The 12,668-nt window shown below is 36.7% G+C and overlaps 2 protein-coding genes across 2 annotated transcripts in view; one reads left to right on the top strand and one right to left on the bottom strand.

Annotated features, from left to right (window-relative positions):
• Positions 1-7,850, top strand: part of LOC104360131 (rap1 GTPase-GDP dissociation stimulator 1) — a 38,873-nt gene extending 31,023 nt beyond the window's left edge. The window contains exons 10-13 of the mRNA XM_032994091.2: positions 92-231; positions 1,136-1,262; positions 2,293-2,421; positions 3,704-7,850. Of these exons, the coding sequence (XP_032849982.1) occupies positions 92-231; positions 1,136-1,262; positions 2,293-2,421; positions 3,704-3,888 (581 nt within the window). The 3' untranslated portion in view covers positions 3,889-7,850. The remainder of the gene's footprint in view (positions 1-91; positions 232-1,135; positions 1,263-2,292; positions 2,422-3,703) is intronic.
• TSPAN14 (tetraspanin 14) overlaps positions 6,103-12,668 on the bottom strand; it is a 42,266-nt gene continuing 35,700 nt past the window's right edge. Inside the window, exons 7-9 of the mRNA XM_042790116.1 lie at positions 12,416-12,460; positions 11,777-11,896; positions 6,103-9,873 (exon numbers count right to left, since the gene is read on the bottom strand). Coding sequence (XP_042646050.1) covers positions 9,802-9,873; positions 11,777-11,896; positions 12,416-12,460 — 237 coding nt within the window. The 3' untranslated portion in view covers positions 6,103-9,801. The remainder of the gene's footprint in view (positions 9,874-11,776; positions 11,897-12,415; positions 12,461-12,668) is intronic.

Genomic DNA, 12,668 nt, shown 5'->3' with positions numbered 1-12,668 from the left:
TGGTCCCCGCTACTTCTACATTCACATTTCTGTGACAGAAAGAATGAGAAGTCTGATTTCTAATGTCTCCTGATGATGTTTTTCTCTTCAGCTGATGCAGCTGAAATCTTGGGCCAAGACCCCATGCTGCTCAACAGACTTGTGCAGTGGTGCCATGCCAATGACCACACCGGTGTTCGTGGAGAAGCAAATCGGCTGCTAGCATCAATCTTGCGTCACAACAGATCCCAAGTATGAGAGCTATCAGTCTGATATGTTTCTACTTTATCCTTCTCAAATATTTTTAAAAGCTTGTCAATAAAGCTAGGAGTTAAGTGTTAGACAGCACATATAGCTTTATTGTTAAAAACATGAAAGTGCACAGTAAAAACTCCTCTGGTCTGCCTCAATACCAGTAAGGGGGAGGCGAGCAGGAAAGCAGTGCTGTCGGTAACTACAGATACTGTACAGAAACAAGAAACATGGCTACTTACTCTCACTTGTCAACTTTTACCCTGCTTGAGTACAGCTTGACAAACGGTAAGTAGCTAAAGCTTTTCAATTTCCATAAATATTAGTTTCAAATGGGAATGACAAATATAACCCAGACCTGCCCCTAATGTCAGTCCTCTAGGAGCTCCAAAGAGCCCACTGATCCATCTAGTGATGGATGAATCTGGCGTGATCTGTATCTGCATTAAAAAAGGCTTCTTTGTTTGTTGTAAACTGTGCTATCATAAACAGACATCCCAACCATGTTTCACTCTGAGGTAGTGATAAAAAAAGTAGATACTATCTGCACACACTTCCGTAAAATAAAACTAATCTTCGGTAGTTTGAAGTCTTGAAATGAAAAATTGGAATAAGTTCAAACTAACTCTTGAGACAATACATATAAGTTTATATTTAGATATCAATATACATGATTTTTATGTGTTGATATTCCAAGTAAGTTAGATCAGCCCTAAGCAGACATGTACAACCAGTGCCAAAAGCAATATTATCTCTAATCCTCAAATATCATCAATTTGTATTGCAGCAAGCAAATAATTCCCATTTATTCTGAGGCTGAAGAGTGCAATCTCATTTTTCTCTTCATTCTACTTTATTCCTAAGTCAGATTTCCATCTGTGGTCTTTCACATTTGCTTTAACAGGAAGTGGTCAAAGCCATCCAGGAGGCACAAGCAGTGAAGCACCTGGTTTCCATGACAACAAGCAAGCATGCTGCCATGCAGAATGAGGCTCTGAATGCCTTGAAAATAGCATCTGCAATCGATTTAGGTATTTTTCTCCTAAAAGCACTTATCTGTGTGAGATCCTCAATTATTAAGAAACATTACCATGCTGTTAATTCTACATAACATGTAAGAAAAGCGTGCTTCTTGTCTAGATTCAGCTCTTCAGCATGAAGAAGTCAGCCATCCAGAAGATCACAGGCTTCAGGAATTGCCTGAAGATTTTTTTTTGTTTGGTGTACAGTCAAATGATCAGGTTGTGTGGACAAGCACAATCCATTGTGAGGAACATGGTAGGATGCTAGAAATCTATACAAAAGAACAGAAGGAAAATAAAGGTAGCAAAGACTAGAGAAAAAGTCAAGAAAGTCTAAATGAAGACAAAATTAAATGACAAATTATGAACTTGAATGGTCAATGAAGACTACAAATGGAGGAAATAATTTTCAGAAGACAGACATTTGAATGCAGGAGAGAATAAAGCAGAAGCATAGACAAGAGGGCCTTGTAGAAGGTGCAAATGAAACAAGTGAGAAAACTGTAAAGGTTCTAACTACGTTTCCTGAGGTAATTTTCAGAGAGATTGAGCATAATTTTTTTTCAGATTCTTCCTGTATGACTGAGGACATTTGAAAATGGGTCTCTTATAATAAAATCTGCATACATCAAAAGATAAACTGAAGAGAGATAGTCAACTTGAAATTTGGAATTTCCTATATACCAACAAGTAAGACAGTAAAGAGCCCATTTTACTGCTTGGTCCACCATTAAGTTTCTCAAATTCAATTGGGCAACTAATGTGAATCAGCATTTCTAACACTGATCATTGGAAATTTTAATCTATTACAAGGTTATTTTATACAATCTATAGTATACAGGTTTTGTCTTCCAGAATGAGGCCACTGAAGAAACACTGTACAAAAATTCTCCAGTATGGAAGAGAGATGCTCAAGGCATCCCTCTATAGCCAATTTGAAATGAAGCCAGTCAGGAGTTTTATTTTTAAAAAGCAAGCATGTTCATTTTCTAGCTTATTTTCAGGTAACAGTTCAGGTATTTGTTTACTTATTTTTCAGGAACCCTTGAAGAATCTTTTAAGGAAACACAGCTAGTTCAAAGCTTACACAAACTTCTACAAGATGATAATACAAGTCCTGATGTGAAATATAATTCAATGGGCCTTTTGTGCCATCTTCTTAATTCAGGTAACTTCGTTTTAAGTAGTCTGTGTTGAAAGGATGGATATCTGTGATGAAAACACAAATGTTTTCTGTTACTGAAGTGTGCTGCTTGCAATGTTGCAGTCAATGAGTAGTAAAGGATATTAAAGAAGTTCATTCTTTATTGATCACCAAAAATCCCAGACAAATAGCTTCTTTCTTTGTGGAAAGTTGACTAAACAATCAGTTGAAAAAAAAAAAAAAAAAAAAAAAAAAAAAAAAGAAAGGCTTTATTCCAGTGAGTCTGTGACATAAGTCATAAATAGCAAAATTAGAGCCTTGGAATAAAGGCATCATTGTCCAAATTCACCATGCACAAATGTCTCGCAGTCCCAAGTCCTGTATGTATCACAGCAGTTTTGTGTTCAAAGAAATAAAGAGTCTCTACCATCTTCCACAGGCAGGCATACATTTGTTCTGCCTATGCTGTAAGCAAACCAGCAGCTGAGATAAAACAGCAACTTTGGCAATGCTGCCTTTGCACAGCAACTTTTAGTAAAACATATGAAGGATATGATTTAAATTTCTCTAACTCCATGGTTAAGGAAGACTTAAAATGCTTTGAGCAAGATCAGACTCATCCTGGATGTGTGGCACTAATTGAAAACAACACTACCTTGAAAATGGGTGTCCAAAGCTCTCAGGACAGTTTCTGATGCCTTAATATATATATATCATGCAAATTGAAAATAATGATTTTGCTCAGACAAGGATCTGCCACATGGAGAGTTGCCCTTCAGATCCTGGAGCCACTCTATATTGGCAGACAAGCTGGATTTTGCAGTATACTCTATTTTTACCCTGTAGCCATGTATACATTGGAACAGGGGTAAGCACTTGCATCCTTCAGTGCTACCACATAGTATTGACACAACAGACTTGATCTATATGACCTTTTTTTTCCACAGGTGTATATACTTAGCGCTTTATAGACTCACTATAACACTATGACTTGAATCTTACTAATATGAAAGACTAACAAACAGTATACAGGAAAACAAATGCTGGAACTTGTCCTGTATTATATTTTCAGCAAAGTGCTTTTCTTCTGTTCAATCAGTTCTTGGAAGTCAAACAGGAGAAAGAAAAATCTTAACCTGTTCAATATTTTCAATGGCTGAAAGGTTATCTATTGAGAGAAAGGTATTTAAATTAAAGCAGCTCGTTTTAAACTGCAAGTATTCCAAACTTTGATCTTACAACAATTGCTGGGAGCCACTATGCCATGGCATGTCACTAAAAAGTCAGCATTTTGTCTCCCATTCAGGTGATCTGAGACAAGAAATAGAAGAGGACAAGATTAAAGAAACCCTTGAACAACTCTGCAGTCACAGCAATGCAAATGTGGTCAAGGGAGCCATCACAACATTACAGGTTTTGAGAGGAGAAACATCCACTAGCCTCCCTTCTTCCCCAGAGCAACCCTGCACTGCTCCTGAGGCAAAGCAGTGAAACACCAGCTTTCCCAACCCTACCTCACATTTGTCATGCTGCCACAAAACCAACACTACTAAAGCTCAGGTACAGCTCCTGTTTTCAAAGCTGTACATACAGGAAAAAAAAAAAAAAAAACAAAAACAAAAAAAAAACACCAACTCATTTGCTCACCTACTTAGCCTACAAATACTTGCATCACTGCTGCTCTTCACTGAGCTACTAACACACAGCAATAGGAATGAGGCCTATCAAGAAGTCGTTTTTGAAATTACAAAAGTAATTTCCTACCTGATGCTTCTCATACATTTTAAGCTGCTTGGTTTTGTCAAATCAAGATATAACTTGCAACTTTTTCTTGCATCAATGGGACTTTAAAATCATTTAAAAAAATCTCAAGCTTGTATCATGCAACTTAAACCAATGGGATTTTAGATTTAGATGAGAGCTGTAGCTTAATGCAAAGGGCTAATTGGCAACAGTTCAACCTCTGCGCACTGTGAATCAACCTGTGAGCCCAGTTGTTAACTGTGCAAGTTAAAACCACCACAAAACTGTACCTTTAAACCAAGTCCTCCTTCAATTTAGAATCTGAAAGCTCATGGGAGTTTTTACCTGCTAGCGTCACAAGCTATATTCCTAAGTATCTGAAGTCATGGTCTTGTCCTAATTTCAGAGTTGCAGCTATTGTAACCTGGAATGAGACCCAGTAGAAGCAAAGTTTACCATAAACTGCACTCAATGTCCATACAGTGCTCAGACAAAAAACAAACTAAAGCTAATTGGGAATTACAAGTGGGCAGGTGTGAAGATTTGGAGGCAGCTGGCATTTCATTAAGTTATCTCCAGTAAGAGAACCTGGCTTTAACTTTAGATAGCGAAAAATTGTAGTAAAACAAGTGTCTCAACATTTCTACAGAAACCTTTCACATTTAAAAATGGTCACTTGGTACAAAAGGTAACAGGATCTATCGCACAACTTGTTCTTATGGGAACATTGTGAACCAGTTGCAGGTATGTTGCAGAGTTGCAGTGCCAAGACCTAGGAGATCAAATTCAAACCCTCTAGCGGTAGATACTGAATAGCTAGAGAACAGTGACTTTTTTAGCCATCAGTAAAAGTTACTGTGAAACACCATGGGAAATTACTGACCTTTACAAAACTGTTGTAAAGCAGAGAATATTCAAAAGTCAACAAGGCCTCCTGTTCTCAAGCATTTTGAGTATAACTGGCTTATGTCTGCAAACAAACATTACAACTTTGTTCCTGCAAAAGCTTTCCCATTTGCAAAACTTGTTACCGCTATTTAGCCCACTATATTTACCATCAAATAGCACTTTCAGAAGTAAGAGAAGTAGGAGAACAGAAAAACAAGAGCTGAACCATGTGCAGTTTCCTCTGGCTTAAAACACACAGTGATATGGGCATCCTACACATTCCCAACGTCAAAATGAGAAATAGCTTCAGACAATTTCAATTTCAGAATAAGATCTGGGGATGTGCCCAAACCAGGCATTAGTATAAGATATATAAAGGTCTATTACAAGTTATACACACACACACACACACCAAACAACCACATTCAAGTTAAGTCACTCTTATGAGAAATGATCCAGCCTTAACTTTCTACAGTGTCTAATTCTAGATATTTCATTATTCCAATATAGCCATTATCTATTGGTTAAATGTTTCTCTGACCTTATTAAAACTAAAATCAAGTTTTAATGCATTAAAGAAACATTAAAATGGTCAAAGCAGCAGACACAAGGCTATTTCTGTAAGTCTCATCTTGAAACCTGTAAGTTACTTTCCTTCTGCACTCTTAAGAGTAGTTGTAGGAACATTGCTCAGACACGACAAACCATAAACTGTGCAAATCACAAAAGTGATAAATCTGTGGATAATGGCAGTCAAAGTGCAAACAAAAGTTTTAACTTTTTGGGTGTCCAGAGATTTAATAATTTCTCTACACCATTCTGCAACTCTTTACTTGTTCATGGCTTTCCATTAACAATGGAGAGAAAAACCAGTGTTATCTATTATTCAGCAGCTCAGACTGAAAACAAAAAAATCAAGAATTATTTTCAGCAAAATATACACATGAACACCAGCAGAGCTTTACCATTTTTGTAGTTAATCAACAAAGTGCAGTCTCAGTGGGCAGTCTAAACCTCAGAGAGGGAAATACTGGCAACTGGAAGCAACAAACCTTAGAAATCAGACTCCACGAGTACAAAACATTAGATTTTATTTAATCAAATGTAAGGCTTGAGAAAAAAAAATATACTGAAAGTCACTGAGAAAAGCCATCTCAGACAAAGAGACAGAATGCTCCCCTTCCACTGCCTAAACAACATTCAAGCTGCGTGATAACCCACAGGTGGTAGGGGGAAGGAAGAGCAAAGGATGGAATGGGGAGTCAAAACCCAAGGCAATTCTACATACAAGCCAATTGCCACATCAGCTTTAATGGACTGGAGGAGGTACAAGTCTATCCACGTGGCACTGTATGAGGGTCCCCAAACTAAAGACCCCTTGGGAAGAAATATTAAGGTTTTCAGGAGGCAACTGTAGCTCCTTTGGTCACTGCACTTTTTTCAGTGCTTATACTCATCCTCCTCTTCACATACACGGAAAATGTCCAAATACAGGTATATTTATAGAAACAAAAGGGCAGTTGCACTGTCAAGCATACTGACAAATAAATACATTGCTTCACAGAAATAAATTGTGCTCATTTCCAAGAAATAAAAGTGATCACACTGAAGTTTCCTTCTCTCAGTCTAGTTATTCAAGTCCAATCTCATATTTGACATCTTCAGTAAAAAACTTATTTCCATTGTAGTGTTTGTGGAGTTGTTCCAAATGCAACCACTGAAATCTCAACATCAACAATTTACCAAACCTCTCTGCGAGATCATTGAATTGCTTCTCCTTCAAAGCTTTAGAGGCAGGTTCACACCCAACTGCTTTTGCTGACAAGACTTTCATAAACCACAACCTAAACCTTTAGCCATGAAGTCACTGCAGGTCCACAGAGAAGGTCCTAAGTATAATTAAGTAGAAAGTGGTAAGAAAGTATTCCCATTCCAAGTCTGGAATTACACTACCTATGTGTACAATCAATGGAGATGCACTTCAGAATGTCTTAGTGTAAACCAGCCTAGAGCCCCAGGGTTTTAAAAGTGATACTGAATAACCACAGAGAAGTTTATACACAGTGAAAACAAATCACTCCATGAATTCAAAGATCCTCAAACAGGTTGGTTGAACTTGCTTTCCTGAATCCAGTTCCAAACAACTGGATCACTGATACAAAGCTAGTGTTAATATGGTCAAAGCCAATAAGAACAAATTGTGGAAAGACAACATTTCAATTAAATTATATTTTGCATACAAACAGCACTTCAAAAAGAAACCAAGTACTCATTTGTCTTCAGGCAACTTGGCAAGATCTGTAGACACTGGAATCCTGAACCATGATACTGGCTCTTGTCAGCTGCTAATTTCAGTGCATGAACTCCACAGATATCTTTGACACCATGATGACTTTCACCAACTGCTGAAATTACTTCCCAGCATTAGGAGCTTTCTGTGGCATAGGGAAATGTATTCCCTAAATGCAATTTTCCATGCAATGTTTTACAAATAAAAAGTTACAAATAGAAAGCATCCTTCTCCAATTTTACATACACCAGATTATCACCCATAACGTTAACAGAGTAAACTGGTTCATGAGGCAGTGTAAAGTTTCAAGCATCAGAGTTTAAACAAAGGTTGCTAGACACTGCTTTGCTGCTTGCAAACTAGCAGCCACAGCAGCAAATTTCTGGCTGCCTCTAATGGACTAGAATCAACATATAAAGTAATACAGACCTCAAATTCAAAGCTTTATAGAGAAATGCCTCTCGCTCTCTCCTCAGTGATCTACTGCTATTGTTTCCTTGTTGTATATCAAAGCTAAAAATAATAATAATAATAAAAAAAAAAAAAAATCACAGTGCACCTCTAGCAATTTTACTTTCAGGTTTTCAGATGAGTAATAGCAGACTGTTCTCTGCTACTGTAAGGAAATCAGCCATCCTTAGACAAGCTTCCTTTTCCTGTTGTCTCAATCACTGGCCAAAAAAAAGAACTATGAAAGCTGAACTGAAGTACACATGAGAAGTACAGCAGTGTCTGTGAAATTCTTCACAGATTAAAAGTTAAAAGGATGTCCGGACAATCAATACAAAGATTCTTACTGTTGATCAGCTTCTGCCAGTGAAATGTTCATTAATACATGCATACTAGAAAAAAGGACATTAGGGGGATATTTAAAAGTTTGGCTTCCTAAGAAAGACATATACTTTGGAAATACAAATATTAAATCCTTCAGGCAGACTACATGTAGTAAAATTTCATTATAAAAATATATACTTTACTAAAATTTACACTATGTTAGGCACTGTAAATAAACCTGCTCTCCCTGGAAAAAAAAAATGGTGGAAGCAGTAAACAGTGTTAGTTATATGGCCCGCAGTAAAACTGACAGCTACAGCTACTTCCAAGAACTTTTCATCCACATACTTCTATCTTACAGCTAAAAATACCATGCCCAAGTCTTTTAATGAAGACTAGTACTCTTCCTGAACTACAAATCCATCTACTGAACGGCCAAGAAGGGAGGGCAGGAAGAAGAGAGTTGTTTACTTATGACAAAAATAAAAAACTGACTTCAGCAGAAATAGTTCTGTTTGATGTAGAAAATTACTGTGAAGAAATTCTGATTCACCATATTGTGACTGGCGTTTGAACAATGTATCAAAATACAAGCAGAACTGATGATTCAATAGCTTTACAGAAAATTTTAAAATTCAGCAACTCTAATATTTCACAAAATGCATATGTCATTAATAAAAGATTTCAGTAGGGATCGGTGTTGAATTTAAATGTTTTTGATCAGTCCTGATATTAGCAGTTAGGACTTGTGAAGATCAAGACAGCAGTTGAGAGAAACTAGAGGAAAGGCAAAAACCATCAACAGCTAGCTTACCATGCTTTCTACTTACTGAAACAAGCTGCATTTTGAAATTTCTGCAGACAACACTTTTTAAAGATATTACTGATCAATAGAAAGCTAAGCATTTTTAATGAGTTTTTTTCTTCTATAAATAAGGAATATATACATTTTTTTTCGCACAGGAAGCAGCATCAGGGGTTCACACCCCCTTGCTTGAAATGGAGATTTCTAACATATAATGCTACAGATAGTCAGGTTTTCTCCTCTTGAGAAAATGCCTGCATTTTCAAAACATGCATTATTCAAACTCTGATGCGGAGCACAAATTCCTGCTCCTTGAGACATCTGCATTATTCTCAGTTAAACAGAAATATCCCTACTTCTGCACAACTGAAAGGCAACTAAAGAATTTGTGACTTTCTTTATCCAATTTCCAATACCATGACAATTATGGTTGCTGGGTGTCTTGCCAAAAAATGACTGCATGAGCTTACTGTAGAGATTAAAACGATTTCAAGATTCTGAAGAAATCAGCACGCCTTCTGAGAAGATTACATTTTGAGATTGATGACAGTTGGGAGTGAAAACAGGACAATTTTCATGGTAATCTTTCAAGGAAAGTTTAGAGCAGTTTCACATCTCCTTGCTACAATCTTCAAAATCTGTTCCGCCAATGTCTTGTGAAATTCCATTTCTTCCTCGGAGATCAATGCTGATGCACTGAGTTGTCTCGTTAGAAAAAAGGTAGACAGGTGTGTGTTCTGAGATTCTTTTGTACCAGTTTCTAATAAAAAGCATGAGCAGGGTAAAATCCACATAAGGCTTTTAATAATAGAAGTATTTCATGGTCTGTGCATTTCTTCCACCTTGGTGTCTGACCAATTACCATAAAATACACTTCTTTTGCAACACGTGCCTGCTTTTATATTCAGAAGGCATTACTTGCCTTTACAGCTTCAATATCAGAAATCAATGTCCTGGCTAGGAAAATCCCAAAAATCTAAAAAGACAAAAACACAAACCATTTGTGAGACAAAACACTTGTAATGCACAAGTCCACAAGATCTTTCTAAAAATTAGAGCCTAAAACCGTTAGCCATTACGGCAGAATGGAAACCTGACTCTTATGTGTTCCTATTACACTGTACTGAATGAAGGTAGGCATTCAAAGTGTTTGCAGGCTCAGATATTTCATAGCCAGGATCATCCGTCAAAGCATAGCTATTACTAAAAAGTAATATAGGCAGCAGAATCTTGCAGAAAATAAAACTCATGAGAAAAAGATGCTTTCATGTAACACTTCAGAAGCATTCAAAATAATAAGCTTCTAGATGCTCCAGAGCTGGAAGAAATCCACTTAGCTAAGTTTGAGTCTTACAATGTTTACGCTTACCTATGGCTAATGTTAGAAATCATGCATTTTCCTTCATTCCACAACTTTGGATAATCCAGTCAATTTTCTGATCAGTTTTTTTTAAATACACACAGAATGTACAATTACCTGTACTAAAATGAAGTTCTCACAAACAGTAGTGAGAAAAGTCCCAGATTATTCCGAGACATGTAAATTTGAAATTTCAACATTTACTCAAGTTCTTAGGGAAATCTTCCTTCACAGATTTTAGATAAATTCATAACTCAGCACATTTCCCAAACCATTCTTAGAAAACCCAACAAAAGACTAGGGTGAAGTTTTAGAGAAGCCAAAAGGGTTTGTTTTAGAAGTAGTCAGGTTATGTCTAACTCAGTCCCACCATGAAATAGTTTAATGCACAGGAAAAAAACAGTTTGAAAATACAAGTAACAAAGTGGTTTCACAGAGACTGAGGACATGAATAAGAACAACTTCAAGTTACTGTCAGTCACACTGTCAAAAGATTAGCTGTCCTATCTTGAATATCTTCCTAACTGAAAGTGGTGTTCTCAGGACAGCATCTCTCAAAGCCATGGAAGCACTATCATTAGATGGTGATAAAAATATCAAAAAACAAGCAACAGAGGGCAGTATCACCACAGCTGAGAAAAGGTACTTTGCCAGCACTCTGTGCTCAACTGTTTTCAGCTAAATGGAGAATACATTCTATAGTAGATGTACAAGTTTGTTAATTACCACTGAAGTGCAGCAGTGCCATAGCAAAGAAATTCGGGTAACTGTAAACAACTGACACAATGGAACGAGGATCCACCTTGAAAGAAATAATCTGATATCCTGTCTTGAGAACTCTAGTTCTTTTTCTCTGATGTACCGAGCGCTAACAAGGTACTGGAAAAAGTCACAGCAACTCCTTCATCAGGTTCTGCTAGTATCACATTTGAAATCTGTTCACCAATTTCCCTGCTCTTCTATTCTCAACTTTTTTTTGAGCAGTATGCTACATGTCACTTACAGCCAGCTGAGTGGTAATATTAGCATGAAGGACAGAGTTATTTAACTCATTTCACATTTGTGATAGAGGGCTGTAGTTCAGATCTATTGGAGTAGATGACCAGATGATCTCCCCTCCCTCACAGAATATTGAAATTTAAGAAATATTACTGTATCACATTATTTTCTATAACAACAATACTATATTAGCATCTTGCTATATTAATATATAACAATGTACATCACCATCATCATATACTGTATGCATTATAATTGTATGGTATTTTTATAATGACTTTAATTTGCTCTGAGGAACATAATTTCAACAATTAAACTAGTTGACATCAGATATTTTCACTCTAAGTCCTCATTACTATTTTCTTTTTTTTTTTTTTTATTTTCATATTGTTCTCATACCTAAGAAAAAACAGTGTCAAAATATTTACTTTCTACCTCTCTCCAACTACTTTTACCTTCAGCAGGTCTGTATCTGTAAACTTGAAACTTTTTTTAAAGTAGCTTAACAAAAACAACTAACCTGGAGCAGTGAGATAGCTATGAAGACACCTGCAACAATGTAGATATTTCGGGGTAACCAAGCTTCAAGGGCAAGAATACATCCTTTGACAAAAATCTGATCATCCCATTGACTCTTGCTCTGAATATAGGAAAAAAGAATATTACTTTTTTTGCTCAAGTTTATTATAAGATCAATCAATCACGTGATATAGCTAAACTAATGATTTGTCACTTATGTAGTAGTATTTTTAACCAGACTCCAGAAATACATATATGCCCAGATTAAATCAGGGAATGTCTGACACTGAAGTTAGTATCTTCCTGCAAATCCTGTTATTAGGCTACTTTAGAATTAGCAGATAATAGAATTCAGAGTTAGACTAGTGTAACTAGTAGTTGGAATGCGCATTTGAAATGCAAGTCCTATCCATTTTTGAAATACACCTTTCCAACACTTGTTTTCTTCACCCCCCCACAGTACAAGTTTACTTTAAACAAAGGGAAAAGTCTCTACCATGCTCTACCTATAGTATCATGTAGCACAGTCAATCAGTTCCCAGAATTTTAAGCTGACATTTCTATCAGCAATTCCACGACTGTTATAGTTTTGCCTCTGCAGGCACAGCACATGACAGACAGCGAGATCCCAGCACCTTACCTTCTTTCTGACATCATAGCCACACTGCGTATTCACAACTTTTTGCTGCAAAGCAAAAAAGATTTCTTTTAAATCAACTGAATTCTACTCGCTTCTGTTCACAGAAGTTTTTCTTTTCGATTCACAGGCAAAAAAAGCAGGTCTGCCAGAGCCAACCGTTTTAAGAAGCATTTTTAGTAAAAACGAGAAAAACACTACCAGAACACAAGAGAAGTAGCGAAAAGCGGAGGTGTGTACTAGCAAGAAAACATTC

This window comes from Tyto alba, unplaced genomic scaffold, assembly GCF_018691265.1.
Source record: "Tyto alba isolate M040663 unplaced genomic scaffold, T.alba_DEE_v4.0 Super-Scaffold_1, whole genome shotgun sequence".
Classification (NCBI taxonomy): Eukaryota; Metazoa; Chordata; class Aves; order Strigiformes; family Tytonidae; genus Tyto; species Tyto alba.
This window is presented reverse-complemented; position numbering and strand designations above follow the sequence as displayed.